Here is a 19417-nt window from a genome sequence, read left to right on the forward strand (position 1 = left end):
AAGGCACTTCAGATTCTTAAACCTTAGGTCGAGTGCTGTAGCTATCTTTAGAAATCTCATATTGATACTTTCTTTGTGGAATGTCAAATCTGCAGTGGAAGTGTTCTTAAAATGAACAGTGTGCTGGGTCATCATCCGAGACTGTTATAACATGAAATATATGGCAGAATGCAGGTAAAACAGAGCAGGAGACATACAGTTCTCCTGCAAGGAGTTCAGTCACTACATAATTAACCCATTATTTTTTTTAATGAGCATCATCAGCATGGAAGCATGTCCTCTGGAATGGTTGCTGAAGTATGAAGGGGCATACAAATGTTTAGCATCTCTGGCATGTAAATACCTTGCAGTGCCGACTACAAAAGTGCCATGAGAGAGCCTGTTCTCATTTTTAGGTGACATTGTAAATAAGTGGGTAGCATTATCTACTGTAAATGTAAACATGTTTGTCTTAGCGATTGGCTGAACAAGAAGTAGGACTGAGTGGACTTGTAGGCTCATTTGCTATCCATATAGTGCACTAAATGAAGCAGGAATCCTGTTTTTTAAAAAAGTACAGTATATGAATATGTAATTAGACTGCATCATAACACATACACCTAAGAGGCCTAATTAGGTTGTAAGGGCCATCTAAATTATGGCATTTTCTAACTTTGCATGCTTGACTTTGCAAGCTTGCCATTTTTAAATGTACTTTTTTTATCTCACTTTCTAGGTGTTGTTTTTTATAAAGTAAACTGAAAAAACAAGTCCCACCATAATACATGGTTCATTAGCAGGTTTGAACCTAAAACCTTTAGCTCTCCAACACAGACCATTGTCACCTGAACAAAAGAGGATAATAGCAGTAGAAGGCTATATGAAGCAGTCGCTGGAGAGGGAAGCTGGGTGATGCAACACACATTTCAGCAGTGACTTACACAGCTAATTGCAGAGGAACACTGGCAGTCAGAATTCCTGGGTTCTTTTCCTGACTTCTCTGGAGGGAGGTTTTGGGTCAGGCAGCCAGACTCTTCCATTTTTTCCTTTAACTTCCAAGTAGATTTGCAGTACTACGTAAGGTCCCAATCCTGTAAACACTTAATACTGAGCATAGTGTTTATTGCTATGAATAGTCCCCTTAAAGTTGGTGGAACTGGAACCACTCACCTTAGTGTTTTCACTTTGCAAATTAAGCCCCAACATTGAATCCCTGGCCTCCAGTTAAAATATTGTTGCGCTTAGCTAGATAATTTACTAGAAAGATGCATTTCTGTTTTTTAGAGCTGGTTGAAAAATGAGGATGTATGTATGTGAGTGAAACTTGAATGTTTTTAATTTTTTTCCCCCAAATTTCAAAATCAAGATATAATTAAAATTTCAAAATTTGAACAATTTCAGCCTGGTTCTATAATTGATTTAAATGGTTAAGGAAAAATTCCATCAACATTTTTCCTGTTTCTGACATTCAAAATTTCACATTCATAGAATTTTTTACCAGATTTACTTTATGAAAAATAGTAGCTCTTGAATCTTTACATGCAGTGAGTGAACATGCCTTTTACTATACTGTAAGCAGAACAAGATGTCTCACACTGGATTTTTGCCAGTCCTGGTTGTGTTGTTTTTAAAAATTTTATTTGTTTCTGTTAGAGCCTTACCAGTCTCCTGGTATTACACTTGCACACTTCAGGTCAGCGTCATTGCCTCAGTTGATTTAGCTATTACTGGTTAGGCTATTTTCAAAGATTACAGCAACTACTGAATTTTCCACAGGAAGAACACATTAATCAATATGACACGCTCCTTCTTTCTCATGAAGTGGTTGGCGTAGGAGGGAAAACAGAAATTGAAATCATGGCTTCCACGTAGATCAGAGCGAAGTATTGCCATAAGGCTGACCTACAGTTCTGTTTGTTTAATGTGTCTGGAGGGGTGCTATTAAATCGAGAGGAGTATATTTGGTTGTGATAAATTTGGCTTTTCATCTGAATTAATATTTTGTAAGCAGGGTTGTGTACTCAAACAAAATACCTTTTGTAAGATATTTTAGAGAGAAGTATTATGTATTCTTCAGTTGGTTTGTGCCACTCAGGTTATCCTTATTTTTCATTCTGTCCCTGTTAGAACATGTGAGCAAAAATGAAGTCTTTGATTTTTTCTGGAGAAGATAGAGATCTATTTAAAGTCTGTCCTGCTTGTAGGTTCTTTTGGTATAACACAGCTTTCAAGATCTGTCAAAATGCATTTCTACTTTTTTTCCTTCACTAGATTGTCACTGGAGGGTCAATTAGAGCTCATTCAGCCAAAGCAGCGGCAACAAATGGTAGTCACCCTCAGGTCAGCTCTGCCTCTTGAGATTTGCAAGACATCCGCTAAGAGTTCATGGCATATTTTGTGCAACATTACACTTCCCATATATTGCATAACCTAGTTCTTTTATACTGGTTCCTTTTTGTAGATTTACTTTCCTACACACGTAGTAAAACTCTCCCCTTTTATTCCAGACACTTAATGTAGCTATAGAATATATTACATTAGATTACTTATTTATACATATATAAGATAGACTTGAAATCTGCTAACTGTGAACACAGCCAGTTTGTGATCATGTGTTCCTACCACTGTTAATCATATTCTTTCTTCCCAGTTCCCTCAATTGTTTGTTCTCCCACTGGTTGCCACCCATCGTAAACTTAGCTCGTTCTTCAGGGTAAGAGACTATTCAGCCATGTGTGATTTGGTCCTTTGGCAGCTATTGTAAGACACATGATCATTTTAATTCCGTAGGTGATTGATAGTCTGCTGGAGTTAGTTTATTGCGTTAGTTCTTCGAGAGAGGTATCCCTGTGGGTGCTCCACTCCAGGTGTTGGTGCGTTCGCTCGGAGATTTTTACAGCAGTACTTGTACCGGTCGTGCACGCGCAGAGCCTCTCTTCCTCCCTCTTCTCCTCCCCCCCGAGCGTACCTTAATAGTACACGTGCGCGACCCGTCTCCTCAGTTCCTTCTCCACCGTCCCCAAGCTGAGACTGAGCTCAGCAGACATGTTAGAAAACTTTCTCCCTTGTTACTTTTACCCTTTTTAGATAGTTTGTTACCAGTAGTGTTAGTTATTAGTGTTACCAGTGGTGTGTGTTAGTTTTCTCTTAAAATTCTTTGTTCCTGTCAACGCAGCCGCTTCCGACATGCCTGGCTCCCCAGGCTTTAAGCACTGTTGTAATTGTAAGGATGTCATTCCCCAAAAATGTGCCCACTGCAGTAAACTGAAGTCTAGGGCATGGAAAGACAGGCTAAAGCTGCTCCTGCTTCAAAAATCATTAGGGTCAGCTTCAGACCTGGGTGCTGATTCCAGCTCTGCTGCATGCCACAACAACTCCGCTTCAAAGAAGCTGAAGAAAACTTCAAAAAAAAATCACCTTCTGTCACACGCAAAGGGAACCTTGTGTGAGAAGGCTTCTCCAGGCAGGTCTACTGCCTCCCTCCCAGCACTTCCCCAGCTGAGCAGTTCTGACGCACTGGGCTCCTCCGGCACCGTGCAAAACCCACCTGCGGCACTCGCGCATAGCTCCGGTGCCAAGGGTTCAGGCTTCCAGTTGTCTGCCTCTCACATGGCACTGCAGTGGAAGTGGTGCCGACACATGCGGATGTCTGTATCACACACACACCCCTCTGCAGGCTATCACCGCTCTCCCGGCACTGGCACCTGCTGAGCTGGCCCGCAGCCAAACAACTTTAAAGACACCGGTGCAGAGGAACATTTCTTCCCAGCAGATTCCTCTTGCGCAGCCCTCACGACATAGAGGAGCTTCAGCACTGCAATTTACAGTCAGGTGACCTGCTGGTGTTACCCATTCTGCAGTCACCCCTAGTGAATGCCTGCTTATCTCCAAATGCTCAGCCAGGATCTGAACAGCCTTCCTCCAATGAGGAGGAAGCTAGACTGCAGGAGGATTTTTCGCCATATCAAGTGTCTCATCCTCAGATCCCAATTAATAGAGGTCATAGAAACATCACCTCATCCTATTCTCAGGATCCTGCCCTGTGATGTGTAAACCCCTGGATGGCACCATCTATGCCCTTCCCATCACAGTGGCAATATTGTGCCCCATGGGCACCCTATCCTCAAGACCACACTCGCTATGCCACCTCAACCAGGCCCGACACCTGCCCGTTACCGCAAGCTCACGAACCTGCCACTGATGCCAGACAGCACCATCACAAGTGTAGGATCAGGCACAACCTGTCTCTAACTCAGTAGACCCAGTTGTTACGACTGACAAAGCCCTACTTCCTACTTCTTCAGATGACTTTTCTAAATTTCAAGACCTTTTCAAGACAGTGGCCAGTGAACTAAGAATGAATCTGGAGGAGGTTCATGAACAGCAGCATAGTTAACGGATATCCTGCAGCCTTCGCCGCCTTCCGGAATTGTATTGCCAATCGACCCAGCTCTTCTGGAACTTGCCAAAGCCATCTGGCAGACTCCTGCTGCAAGCCTAACTACCTGTAAACGAGCAGACTGCAAGTACTTCATCCCTTCTAAGGGCTCTGAATTCCTTTTCACTCATCCAGCGCCTAATTTGCTGGTGGTAGACGCAGTCAACCGAAAGAACAAACACCATTATCCCCGTTCCAACCCAGCCGACAAAGACAGTAAGCGTTTAGATCTGCTTGGTCGTAAAGTATACGCATCTTGCACGCTTCAATTTTGAATTGCTAATTATACTGCCGTGCTGGCAAAATATGATCACAAAAATTACAACAAATTCATGGACTTTGAGGACATTCCAGAAGAAAAGAAACAATAATTTACTGCTTTAGTCTGAGGGACAAATCATATCACGTACCACTCTTTAAGTGGCCCTCGATGTGGCCAGTGCTGCAGCAAGATCCACCGCTACAGCAGTAGTCATGTGCCGAGGTTCGTGGCTCTTCTCCTCCTTCATTTCCTCGAGAGGTCCAGAGTACCATTGAAGACCTTCCATTCGTGGTCCAAACTCTTTGTCTACACAACGAAAGACGTCCTTCGCTCAGTGAAGGATTCAAGGGTAACTCTCTGGTCCTTAAGAATACAAACCCATACGACCAGAAGGCGACAATATAGATACCAATCTTACAAATGTCCATGCTACCCCACTTCCAGCACTTCCAGAGATCACACGAGCAACAGCAGCAATGCCAGAGACCCAGATACCAGCGTCGCCGCCCCAATTCCACAGCAGCGTCTCAACCCCTTCAGACTAACTAGCAGATTTGAAGCCTTGGTCGAGGGTTTTGAAAACCATGTTCCCACTTCAGCGCTTACACCGCCTGTCCCTATTTTTGGACACAGTCTACGACCATTCTTCCATCAGTGGCAGAACATTACCACTGACAAGTGGGTTTTAGAGGTCGTCACACTTGGCTATTCCATCCCCTTCCTATTCTTGCCTCCTACCTACCCCCTCACCCTACCCGTCCCTCTTTAGGGACCCTGACAAGCAACTGCTCCTCCAAGAGGTACAGCATCTCCTTCTATTGGGAGCAATGGAGCTTGTGCCCAAACGATACAGAGGGAAAGGGTTTTACTCCCATTATTTCTTAACAGAAAAGAAAACCAGGGGATGGCGACCGATCCTCGACCTCAGGCAGCTCAACAATTTTATCAAGAAGGAAAAGTTCAGAATGGTTACCCTCACCACCATAATCCCAGCTCTGGAGCAGGGTGATTGATTTTCAGCCCTCGACCTACAGGACACCTATTTTCATGTGACAATACATCCAGCCCACAGATGCTTCCTCCGTTTTACCCTCTGCTCGACACACTTTCAATACAGGGTACTATCCTTCGGCCTCTCCACTGCCCCCCATGCTTTTTCCAAGCTCCTGGCCATAGTTACTGCCCATCTCAGGAAGCAAAGAGTCATAATATTTCCTTACCTAGACGATTACTTCCTCAAAGCCTCAACGCTCAACAAAGTGCTTCGATTCACGCAACTCACCGTCGATTGCTTCTTATCCCTTGGCCTGCTAATAAACAAAGACAAATCCACATTAACTCCTACCCAGCACCTGGAGTTCATAGGAGCACACCTCGATTCCCGAACAGGACTGGCATCTCTTCCATCCGATCGCTTCAACACCATAAAGCGGCTGGCGGCAAAACTTTGCAACAGTCCTCAAGTCACCGCTCAAGATTGTTTGCAACTACTAGGTCACGTGGCCTTGTGCACTTTTGTGATCCAAAACGCATGACTCTACATGAGGTGCTTCCAAGCTTGTTTGGCCATGGTTTACAGACCCAATGTGCACGCCCTAAACAAACCTCTATCCATACCTTTCCAAGTTAAAGACTCCCACCTATGGTGGACAGTTCCCTCCAACATCTGCTCTGAAGTCCCCTTTCTCCGGGAGACTCCATCCATCATAATGGCTTCCGAATCATCCCTCACAGGCTGGGGTGCTCACATGTTACATCGCACAATCCGGGGCTATGGTCTTCAACTGAAATCTCCCTGTTCATAAACTTCCTAGAACTTCGAGCTATAAGCAATGCCTGCCGTTACTTCCTCCTGTTAATCCGGAACCAACATGTATGGATAATGCCAGACAACATTGCCTGCATGTTCTATGTAAACAGTCAGGGAGGAGCTCGCTCTCACTCGCTTTGCACAGAAGCCATGAAACTCTGGAACTGGTGCCTTGTGAGCAATATCTGGATATCCGCCGCCTACCTTCCCGAAACTATGAATACCACAGCGGACAAATTAAGCAGACGCTTTCCCTGGGACCATGAATGGGAGATGAACGAGATGATCATCACCAACGTATTCCGCATTTGGGGCTACCCAACCATAGACTTTTTTGCAACTGCGGAGAACACAAAATGCCCCGAATTTTGCTCCAGAGCAGGACTGGTCAAACACTCCCTGGGAGATGCGTTTATGATTCCATGGCACCAGAACTTACTCTATGCTTTTCCCCTGATCCCGATTCTCCTCAGAGTTCTGACAAAGATAGGAACAGATTATGCCACGGTGATCCTGATTGCCTCATCATGGCCCAGACAACCGTGGTTCCAATTCCTCACCAGAATTTCAACTTGCCCACCAGTTTCGTTGACTCTCAGTCCGAACCTCCTATCGCAGCAACATGGCCGATTTCTACACCCCAGCCTGTCCATGCTTCACCTCAATCTTGGTTCCTACATGGTTCTCCCAAAACTAACTAGCATGCTCTGAGGAAATTCTAAGAGTGCTCCTACATAGCAGAACACAACCTATTCGCACCACCTATCTCCAGAAGTGGAAGTGATTCACACTATGGTGCTCATCTGAACAACTGTCTCCTATGTCTGCACCTCTTCCTCTTATACTCGACTACCTGTTAGACCTCAGTCTGGCCTTTCTTTCAGCTCCATCAAAGTCCACCTAGCTGTTGTTACAACTTTCCACAACAAAATTGATACCTCTGTGTTTGCCCATCTGATCACTAAACGTTTTCTCAAAGGACTCCAATCCCTATACCCGGATGTTAGACCTCCTACCCCTCCGTGGGACCTTCACTTAGTATTATCTTGCTTAACTCAACAACCATTTTGAATCCCTAGCCACTTGCTTCCTCTTACACCTTTCTATGAAAACAGCATTCTTAGTGGCAATCACTTCTGCCAGATGGGCAGGAGAAATAGCAGCTCTCATGGCAGACCAGCATATACCTATTTTTTTTAAGGACAGAGTTACCCTTCGATTACACCCCAAATTTCTTCCAAAAATTCTTCCAAATTTCTTCCATTCGTCATTCCACATCAATGAACTTATACATCTGCCGACTTGCTTTTCTAAACCACATGCAAACTCTTTTGAATCCACAGTGCATACCCTAGATGTATGCAGGGCTTTGTCTTTCTATTTGAATAGAACCAAACCCTTTAGGAATTCTTCTAGATTCTGTCTCCATTGCAGAGCGGTCTAGGGGGACACCTATTTCTACCCAGAGACTTTCAAAATGGGTTTCTGACTGTATCTGACTCTCTTATCAGATACGGAAAGTTACTCCTTCAGCAGACATCAGAACTTACTCCACTAGATTGATGGCTACTTCTGTGGCTTTTCTATGCAAAGTTCCCCTGACTGACATCTGTAAAGCAGCCACTTAGTCTTCTGAACATGCTTTTGTTAAACACTATGCCCTTACTCAGGGCCCTCTCTCAGATACACGATTAGGCAGAGCTGTATTATCTACTGTATTTCTACCCAATCCGAAGTCTGTACCTCCTTGAGATACACTGCTTTTAAGTCACCTGGAGTGGAGCACCCACAGGGACATCTCTCTCTCGAAGAGGAGGTTACTCACCCTGTGCAGTAACTGACATTCCTTGAGATGAGTGTCCCTGTGGGTGTCCACTACCTGCTCTCCTCCCCTCTGCTTTGGAGTTGGGGTAGCCTCCGTTGCAGAGAAGGAACTGAGACCGGTCGTGCGTGCGTACTATTAAGGTACACTTTGGGGGTGGGGGGGAAGCTCTGCGCATGCGCAACCGGTACGAGTACTGCTGTAAAAATCTCCGAGCAAAGGCACAGGGACGCACCAACACCTGGAGTGGAGCACCCACAGGGACACTCATCTCAAAGAACATCAGTTACTGCACAGGGTGAGTAACCTCCTCTTCCTTTTCTTAAGGAGAGCTATTTGGTCGTTTGGCAGTTCAAATATTCATTTATGTTTAGGTGATTTTGCCTTTTATTTTAGCTGTGAGGAGTTGGTGATAAATTAATAGGAACACCTTAGGCAGAAACTGAAATTCTAAAGGAAGCAAAAATGAAATTAGTCATGTATTAAATCTACATGTGAGGAAATCCTCATAGATATTAGATATTTAGGTCAGAAGGGACCGTTATGATCATCGAGTCTGACCTCCTGCACAACACAGGCCACAGAATTTCACCCACCACTCCTGCGAAAAACCTCTCACCTATGTCTGAGCTATTAAAGTCCTCAAATCGTGGTTCAAAGACTTCAAGGAGCAGAGAATCCTCCTGCAAGTGACCCGTGCCCCATGCTACAGAGGAAGGCGAAAAACCTCCGGGGCCTCTTCCAATCTGCCTTGGAGGAAAATTCCTTTCTGACCCCAAATATGGTGATCAGCTAAACCCCTGAGCATATGGGCAAGATTCACCAGCCAGATACCCAGGAAAGAATTCTATGTAGTAACTCAGATCCCACCCCATGTAATATCCCATCACAGGCCATTGGGCCTATTTATCATGAATATTTAATTACCAAAACCATGTTATCCCATCCTACCATCTCCTCCATAAACTTATCAAGTTTAATCTTAAAGCCAGATAGATCTTTTGCCCCCACTGCTTCCCTTGGAAGTCTATTCCAAAACTTCACTCCTCTGATGGTTAGAAACCTTTGTTTAATTTCAAGTCTAAACTTCCTGGTGGCCAATTTATATCCATTTGTTCTTATGTCCACGTTGGTATTGAGCTTAAATAATTCTTCTCCGATATTTATCCCTCTGATATATTTATAGAGAGCAATCATATCTCTCCTCAACCTTCTTTTAGTTAGGCTAAACAAGCCAAGCTCCTTTGAGTCTCCTTTCATAAGACAAGTTTTCCATTCCTCGGATCATCCTAGTAGCCCTTCTCTGTACCTGTTCCAGTTTGAATTCAGCCTTCTTAAACATGGGAGACCAGAACTGCACACAGTATTCCAGGTGAGGTTTCAACAGTGCCTTGTATAACTGTACTAAAACCTCCTTATCTGTACTGGAAATACCTCTCCTGGTGCATCCCAAGACTGCATTAGCTTTTTTCACAGCCATATCACATTGGCGGCTCATAGTCATCCTGTGATCAACCAATACTCCGAGGTCCTTTTCCTCCTCCGTTACTTCTAATTGCTGCATCCCCAGCTTATAACTAAAATTCTTATTAATCCCTAAATGAATGACCTTACACTTCTCACTATTAAATTTCATCCTATTACTATTACTCCAGTTTACAAGGTCATCCAGATCCTCCTGTAGGGTATCCCTGTCCTTCTCTAAATTGGCAATACCTCCCAGCTTTGTATCATCCACAAACTTTATTGGCACACTCCCACTTCTTGTGCCCAGGTCAGTAATAAAAAGATTAAATAAGATTGATCCCAAAACTGATCCTTGAGGAACTCCACTGGTAACCTCCCTCCAGCCTGACAGTTCACCTTTCAGTAGGACCTGTTGTAGTCTCCCCTTTAACCAATTCCTTATCCACCTTTCAATTTTCCTATTGATCCTCATCTTTTCCAATTTAACTAATAATTCCCCATGTGGCACGGTATCAAATGTATCAAATGCCTTACTAAAATCTAGGTAAATTAGATCCACTGCGTTTCCTTTGTCTAAAAAATCTGTTACTTTCTCAAAGAAGGAGATCAGGTTGGTTTGGCACGATCTACCTTTTGTAAAACCATGTTGTATTTTGTCCCATTGACCTTAATGTCCTTAACTACCTTCTCCTTCAAAATTTTTTCCAAGACCTTGCATACTACAGATGTGAAACTAACAGGCCTATAGTTACCCAGATCACTTTTTTTTCCCCTTTCTTAAAAATAGGAACTCTGTTAGCAATTCTCCAATCATACGGTACAACCCCTGAGTTTACAGATTCATTAAAAATTCTTGCCAATGGGCTTGCAATTTCATGTGCCAATTCCTTTAATATTCTTGGATGAAGGTTATCTGGGCGCCCTGATTTAGTCCCATTAAGCTGTTCGAGTTTCACTTCTGCCTCAGATATGGTAATATCTACCTCCATATCCTCATTCCCATTTGTCATGCTACCATTACCTCTAGGATCCTAATTCTCCTTAATTATAGGACCACAGAACCCATACCGTCAAACTGTCTCATAGTCTGCTACTTTCTTCATTACTTTCTGGTAGTGAGGTGAATACCTCCCACCATAGATAGATAAGTAGGCTTTACAGAATTGTAATTTTTTACATAATTTTTATGGATAGTGTCAATTCTTTTTAAGCATTTCTTCGATTTTTATCTACTTAATTTAGCATAACTGTAAAAATTTATGGGGAGAATAGACAATGGGGTGGGTTCAGACACTGATGGTAGACACTGAGATTTTAAAAGTTTTATAACAGTGACAATTTTCAACATCACATATCAAAATATACCAAGTAAATAGTTGTAAATCCAAGCTATAAATTCTCAAGCAGCATTTTTGTTTATCTGTAAATATCAATTATCTATGCCAGGGGTTCTTAAACTTCATTGCACCGTAACCCCCTTCTGACAACAAAAATTACTACATGATCCCAAGAGTGGGGACTGAAGCATGAGCCCCGCTGCTACGGGCATGGGGTGCAAAGCCAAAGGGCTTCATGGGGGCGGGGGGGGGGGCTGTAACATGAGCCCTACCATCCTGGGCTGCAGCTGAAGCCTGAGCCCTGGGCAGTGGGGCTTGGACTATGCCCCGGGCCCCAGCCAGTCTTAACACCAGCCCTGGTGATCCCTTTAAAATGGGGTCGCAACCCACTTTGCGGTCCCGGCCCACAGTTTGAGAACCTCTGATATATGGGAAAAAAAATTTCATTGGTTTGTGTGCATGCAGTGAAATTGACATTTACCAATAAAAATCTAATCCTTCCAAGACTGAGTCTGCAGCCACCTTGGCAGCCTGGGCCTATGTGGCTGCAGAGAAGATAACCAAGTTTTTGCAGCAGTAGACATATGTCATCTCAATTGATCCTAATGTAAGCATCTTACATTCCCCATCTCTTTCATGGTATGCAGTAAGAGAAGGGAATAAGGGAAAATGAGCAGGAAAAAGGAACAGAGAAACCAATGTGAATAAATGATGTCCCTTGTTTCATAGCTCAGTGTTTCACATTGTCTTTTGCTGAAGTATTGGGAGGTTGTTTCTTGCTGTGGTATTCTGAGGCTCCTTTCCCTGTAGCTTTCATATCCATTCTCAGAATACTACAATACTCAGCCATTTCTAGGCAAGTAAGACTTCATATCATCATCTCAATTTCTCTAGTTTCAATCTCCTAAAGGATTGGAAGTCCTAGAACTGTAGTCTCCATTATAGCATCTCAGAACAGTGGTATAACCTTACTGATAAATGCTGACAGCCAAATTATTTCACATAAAACTGTAGCCTCCCATTTAAAAATAATAATTTTCAAAGTGCTATTCACAGGTAGGCACACAATCACATCAACAGTTGAGAGCACAAATCTATGCAGGTTTGTAAATGAAACTATACAAATTCAAAGTGCAAAGCTAAGTATTAATATGCTAGTGGGAGGCATATTTGAAAGAGCAGCCTTAGGTTGAAGACTTAAAGAAAAATGATAAATGTCCTTTTGTAGATATGCAGCAGACGTTTTTAAAGTATTTTAACATCCAAGTCATGTGGCATGTTGTTAACATCTGAGACTTGTGGTGTTGCAGCTTATGGTCTGAGAAGTTGAGGACTCCCCTTTTACTGAACAGCTTGGTTTCTTTCCCAGTGATTGATCACTCATGTAGATTTCAGTATGATTGATCTTTTCTTCTTCTGTTTTTCTTTGTACCCTTAATGAGTTAGAAGTACTGCTAAAATGAGATTACTGTGTGTGCTTGTGAATCTGGACCACAGATTATACAGTTACATTGTACAGCTACAGAGCTACTGGAGCTAGTTATATCATTACCATGTTATCTTAATTCATATTTCTTATTGATTGGTCACATTTTGCAGACTTCCTGAAGAGACCCCTGGAAAACTATGTGAAAAAGTTAAAAGTACCAGTTTATGTGATTCGAATGGAGCAACGTTCTGGATTGATCAGAGCCAGGTTGAAGGGGGCTGCTGCTTCCAAAGGCCAGGTCATCACCTTCTTAGATGCTCATTGTGAATGTACAGTAGGATGGCTTGAACCTCTGTTGGCACGAATCAAAGTTGACAGGTAATTATCAATTTATTTGTTAATGTTCTACTTTTGTAAAGGTTAGTAAGGAATACTTTTACTGCAGATTTAACTTAGTTTATCAGCTTCAGCTGAACATATTGTTTAACCTACTTTGAAGTAGTGAATTAATTTTGTAATTTCCCAGAATTTCACAAATGTGTGATTAAAACTAGTGTTCATATGAAATGCTAATACGGGGGAGCTTTTAAAAAGCAAAACTTGCTGTTAAATTTAACTTGCATTCAAATGTAAGTTACATGTCCTGACTAAGCCTTGGTCTACAACTTATGTCAGTATGACTGCATCACTCAGGTTTGGAAAATGCACACACCTGAGCGACGCAATTATACCGACCGAACTCCTGATGTCAGTATAACTGCGTTGCTCAGTTCTCTCCCATCAGTATAGGTAGTGTCTTCACTAAGCAATGCAATGTGCACCACTGCAAGCCCTGAGTTAAATACTCACCCAGTCTAGTGAAAGAAACATAATAAAACTGAGAGTAACGTTCTGGAGCTCCTTCGCCTGCACCCACCTTCTCACCCACCTGGAAGAACAGCCTATGGGGAAGTTCTAAAAGATCATTCTGGTCACAACCTAACAAAAAGATGAGTGAGGGAGAGTGGTGTAGATACCTATATGAGCAAGATGTTGGTAGTGGGCTTTCCCTAGCTGACATTCATTAACTACTAATTGTCAGTTTCTGCTTGGTGTATTCAAAATAAAAGTGCTATTGAAGTGTTATATGTTAGGGTTGAGGTCCACTGGCATAATTGCAGGGGGAAGCTTTTAATGTTCTTGTTTACACAGTAGAGTTTAGTCATTGCTGGAAACAATTTAGTTTGAGAACTAAAGTTGTAAGAACAATTCACTATTACACTCCTATATGTTATAACAGCTCTCCTATCAAAACTCAATATTTTAAATGGTAATTAAAATGTTGAAGTTATACTTTATTGTTCTGGAGGTATAGTTTGGAAGTGAGAGGAGAGCCAGGTTTTTAATAAAAATGTTAACCTTCAAAGAATATACATATTAAAGGGATAGTAAGAAAAGATGAGCATTGTCTTGATTCAGATCTGGTAGTATTTCATAATATAGTTTGCTCATTAGACTAGTTACCAAGCGTAGCATAATCTCTCAAGTCATCTGGTGTCCTCTTGTTCGTCAATATCTTTTTTCAGAAAACACAAACACTTACACATAGCAAATATATTTATTAGGTAACTTTAGATTTCCCTGCTTTATTTACTATAAAGAACCATCAGAACCTTGAACTCGTGATAAACCAACTGGTTTCAAAAATTTAGTCAGTTCCACAGTTTTGGGGTTCTCATGGTTCCTTTGTATATATAAAGGCTATATTTAAAGTTATAAATCACCTGTGAATGAGTACTATACTGTAAAATAAGACAAGAACAAATGAATATAAATTCGCCATGAACAAATCCAGGGTGGAAATTTAAAAAGTTTCTAATAATCAGTGAGGTGAGGTTCTGGAACAGCCTCTCAATAAGAATTGTGGGGACAAACAATGTAATTAGTTTTAAGAGCGCTGGGCAAACTTATGAGTGCAATTGTATGATGGGGTAGCATGGAATGGTAGGGGACAGAGCTCAACAGCCCTGCGGCTCTCTTCCAGTTTGTCTTAAGTTCCTAAAGCTCATGTGTCAGGATTTCAGCTGGCCACTAACAGGTCAGGAAGGGATTTTTTTTCCCTTTACAATGTGTTCTTGGAGGTTTTTTATCTCCTTCTGAAGTATTGGGATGGCTACTGCTGGAGATGGGACAGTAACCAGAGTTGGCTAGGCCTCTGAGCATGCAGCCCGCGGGGTTCTTCCCTACGACCCACCAAACTCCCCGCAGCCCCCCATCCCCTCCCCAGCATGCCGTGTCCCCAGCCTACCTCTAGGCCAGGGGTGAGCAAACTCCGGCCCCTTAGGGCTTTGGATCCGGCCCTCGGATTTGCAAACTCCATGGTGCTGTGAGCCCCACGCCAGGAAGTAGCAGGCACCGCTTCCCTGCGACCCTGGGGGGCAGGGGGAGCAGAGAACTCAGTGAGCTGTTCTTGCCTATGGTTACCTCCCCTGAAGCTCCCATTGGCCGGGAACTGGGAACTGCGGCCAATGTGAGCTTTGGGGGAGGTACCCACAGGCAAGAACAGCTCATGGAGTTCTCTGCTCCCTCTCCCTCCGGCGTCGCAGGGACAGGGTGCTCACCACTTCCCAGAGCAGAGTGGCACTGGGCTGTGGCCAGGGCAGGCAGGGAGCCTAATCTGGCCCCGGTGCGCACCCCTGCCATCCCGGAGCCGCTCAAGGTAAGCGGCGCCAGGCCGGAATCCAGACCTCTCCTGCCCCCCAACCCCCTGCCACACCCCGCACTCCTCCTGCACCCCAACTCCCTGCCCTGAGCCCCCTGCTGCACCCCACGGGCAGGAGTGGGGGGCAGGGGCAGCGGGGGGGCAGATGATGTGGCCCTCCTGGTGATTCGAGTTTGAGACCCCTGTTCTAGTCTGTTGTGTGTTATAATACTTTGATCTCATTTCCATTGTTGGGTGTAATGTGTGAGTGACGTGTGTTGTTGGTGGCCTGTGATATACAGGAGTTCAGACTAGATCAGTGGGGGCAAGCTCCGGCACACAGGCCGCACGTGGCCCATCAGGGTAATCCACTGGCAGGCCACCAGACAGTTTATTTACATTTGCCCAGCCACCTGCAGTTCCCAGTGCCCGTGGTTCATCGTTCCCGGCCAATGGGACCTGCGGGAAGCAGCAGCCAGCATGTCCCTGTGGCCCGCACCGCTTCCCTCAGCTCCCATTAGCCAGGAATGATGAATCAAGGGCACTGGGAACTGAGGGTGGCTGGGCAAATGTAAACTGTCTGGTGGCCTGTTAGTGGATTACCCTGATGAGTCGCAGGTTGCCCACCATTGGACTAGATTATCTGGTGGTCCCTTCTGGCCTAAAACTCTATGACCTGGTTTTTGGGAAACTGTTTTCTAAAGTTACGATGATTATTTGAGCTACACTCATCTATATTGTAGTTGGAAATTGAGAAACTGGCTACTTTCTGCTGATACTTTTTTTCTGGTACATGCTATTAAGGCACACAAAACATTCTGCTAGTGTGAAAGAATTTCAGTTTGGTCGGGGGAGCAAAGAAAAGATGCAGGACTTATAAGGATGCTTTATGAAACGTCGTTTGTATATGTTAGTTCCATGCAGTACCCCTGCAGTTGTGGGGGCAGTTTATTAAAATAACCAGCCTAAATAATTTCTTGTGTGCTAGTGATGCAGATTTCAGTTTTGTGTTTAAAATAAACCTGGCTGGAGTAAATTACTGAGAGATAAATTTAACATCTAAATTATCAATACAAAAATGTGGTGCATTAACAACAATTTGCAAGAAATGAAGTTTTGTTGGGAACTCTATTGAGAGGAAATTACAGTATTTTACCCTTGAAGTCATTATTAAGTAATGTTTTTTCTTGTGAGATTATCATTGGATAAGTAGTGGTGCAGGTTGCACCACAGAAAGGCACCTGCGAATCATATCTTGATGTGACTTTCCAAGAAAGGTAATGTGACCACAGAGAGTTGTCAGAATGCATTTCCAAGAGTGTTAAGCAGATTACGATCTCAGAATTCACCTTCTAAAGAATAGGACAAAGGACGAGTGGTTTCTTCCTATTGAAGATCTCTACATGACATCAGTGTATTTGTTAACCAGAGTTGCTTCATTACATCCATTTGTCGATGTTATCTGAGTATTCCCCCAGAGCAAAGACCAAATTTTTACTTCAAAACATGTAAGATATCTTGAGCATACGTCTAGGGACCAAAAAGTTTTATAATCCTGGGTCACTGTGTGGCATTGGAAAGTCCTCATCACTTTACGCCTTAGTTTTCTTATGTGCAAGATGAGGATAATTACTCCTTATTGATTACTCCAGGAGTGTTTTGAGGAACGATAAGTTAATGTTTGTTTAGTTCTTTGAAGACGTAAAGCACTGTTAATGTTAAGTACATTAGTAATAATAAAAATTAAGCCATTACCATAACCAGGACAAATGTGCACTCTCCCTGGTAGGCAAATACCATTACAAATGGAATAGTAAAAACTCTTTTAATTTAGTAAAATGCCCATGCTTCCTGGCTAAAGGCTTCATGTTTACTGTAAGTTTGGAGGGATGCTTGTTCTATACAGTAGGTAAGAGACAAAAGACACAGCAGTTGGTCACTTTTACTAATAGGTTTTGGCACTTCTCTCTTCAGGAGAACAGTAGTGTGTCCTATCATTGATGTAATCAGTGATGACACCTTTGAATATATGGCAGGCTCTGATATGACCTATGGCGGATTCAACTGGAAGTTGAATTTCCGCTGGTATCCTGTTCCTCAGAGAGAAATGGACCGAAGGAAAGGTGATCGGACCCTTCCTGTCAGGTAAGGGGAATTGATTTTATTAGTTTAATTATCAAATACCTAAAATAATTCCTTATTATTTTGTGGTCTCCTTTCCAGATTAGTTTTTACATACGGTAGAACCTCAGAGTTACAGACACCACAGGAATGGAGGTTGTTTGTAACTCTGAAATGTTCCAGAGTAGCAGCCGTATTAGTCTGTATCCGCAAAAAGAAAAGGAGGACTTGTGGCACCTTAGAGACTAACAAATTTATTTGAGCATAAGCTTTCATGAGCTTATGCTCAGATAAATTTGTTAGTCTCTAAGGTGCCACAAGTCGTCCTTCTTTTTTCTGAAATGTTCGTAATTCTGAACAAAACGCAGCTCCAGCAGTTCACGCTCTGGGTCAGATTCCAGAGGCAGCTAGGCAACTTCCTTGTAGGGCAGCTTCTTTCCTTGGCCCACGCAAGCTTGTGTTTCCCTCCTGGTTAGGGGTGGGGATGGGGTGAAAACAGCACCCACAGCCTACAGGAAAGCAGCATAGACCCCAGTGCTACATCTGCTTTGGCTACCTTGGGCTGGCAGCAGCGGTTGATAGCTTTGCCCACGAATCTCAGCGTCTTCACTTTCTAGCTGTAAGTCGGGGTGAGGGTGGTGACAGGCAGCCCAGATGTGACCACCTTTAAGAACCAATACACAATATAGTATTTGCTGCTGCTTTTTTTTTTTTTTTTTTTTTTGGGTGGGGGGAGATCTCTTCTGCTGTCTAATTGGTTACTTCCGGTTTCATATGGTGTCTGGTTGCCACTCTATAACTCTGGTGTTCGTATCTTTGAGGTTCTACTGTCCAATAATTAGCGAGGTATGATTTATCAGCAGTTTGGCATGTTTAGAGTAATAGTATAGTATGAAGGCTGTATTGTGATGAGATCTTGCTAAATGTTTTTAGATTAAACTAATAATGAAGGAAAAAACAGATTTCTTATAACTTTATTTTAAAACCTACCTAATGATTTATCAGTTTTAATAATCGAGAGTTTAAATGAACAAATGAGATCCCCACGTACTTCGTGAATAACGTACAGTTTTTTACTGATGTTTGCCTTTTTCTTTTCTTTTCTTTCTATCTTTTATTCTAGGAGGGGAAACATTTATGATTCAGTGATGTGACAGTTATACATTGATTTTATTTGTAATGAGATCTCTTTTTATTTAGATTGGGGAAGGTGATTGATTTTAGTGGTTTAAATTAAACATGAATACACTCAGGTTGTCTGTAGATCTCACCGTCTTGCCTGTATAGTACTTACTCTTGTGGTATCTACTTGTATTTTTACAGTCAGTGGCTCCGTTTTGAATTAAAACATGTCAGATACTACTAACAATAGATATGTGGAGGTAGCTGTTATCTTCTGTTCCATTATGAAGATTCAGAAACTTAAGAGCTCCTTTCCAGGGCTTGATTTTTTTTTTTAGGAATCTATATAAGTGTTGTGCGTGATGTATCTAGCTGTTTTGCATGCAATTGCTTGCAAAGTTTATTGCACCTACACTTAACTGCAGGTGCACAGTTGCTGTTTGTAAAAACTTAGTTCAAATCATTTCTGAATACATGAAATTGCTGATAGAAGTCATATGAAAGCATGCTGTCAATTTAATAGTCAAAGTCAAAGTACCCTACATACATACGAGATAAGAACACTGATTTTGTCATTAAAAAGCAAGTACATAATTGAAGTTTAGGAGATTTTGCAAATTGGTTAAGAAATAACTAGCACCCTTTTTTGAGAGACTTTTTAGTATCTGAAAAAGGGGTTGTAATGGAGCTCTATATGTATCCCTGATTACAGTGTTTGTTTCTGTGAACACTGTAATATATTGAAAGTAATCATGGCCAACAGTACTTGGACTGTGGTGCTTTCTTCTTGAGGAATGGTCTAAAGAAAACATGTTTTTTCTTCAGGAAATTAATGCCTTTTGTAAGGTACCAACCTTGGAGATAGAAGATTTCTATCTATCCTATGGGCATTAGCAGCTTATCATCCACTTCCTGTGTCCTGACCTATAAAGAGTAGTTTTAGGGAGGAA

General features: G+C 42.6%; 1 protein-coding gene across 11 annotated transcripts in view; it reads left to right on the forward strand.

Moving 5' to 3' along the window:
• Positions 1-19417, forward strand: part of GALNT1 (polypeptide N-acetylgalactosaminyltransferase 1) — a 193756-nt gene that overhangs the window by 121293 nt on the left and 53046 nt on the right. For 10 of the 11 annotated variants that reach the window (XM_073332672.2, XM_073332679.2, XM_073332671.2 and 7 more), the window contains 2 exons: positions 12715-12922; positions 17199-17369. In XM_073332672.2, the coding sequence (XP_073188773.1) occupies positions 12715-12922; positions 17199-17369 (379 nt within the window). The remainder of the gene's footprint in view (positions 1-12714; positions 12923-17198; positions 17370-19417) is intronic. The other variant, XM_073332681.2, reaches the window with a different exon arrangement.

Source organism: Lepidochelys kempii, chromosome 2 (genome assembly GCF_965140285.1).
Source record: "Lepidochelys kempii isolate rLepKem1 chromosome 2, rLepKem1.hap1, whole genome shotgun sequence".
In the NCBI taxonomy this organism is placed as follows: domain Eukaryota; kingdom Metazoa; phylum Chordata; order Testudines; family Cheloniidae; genus Lepidochelys; species Lepidochelys kempii.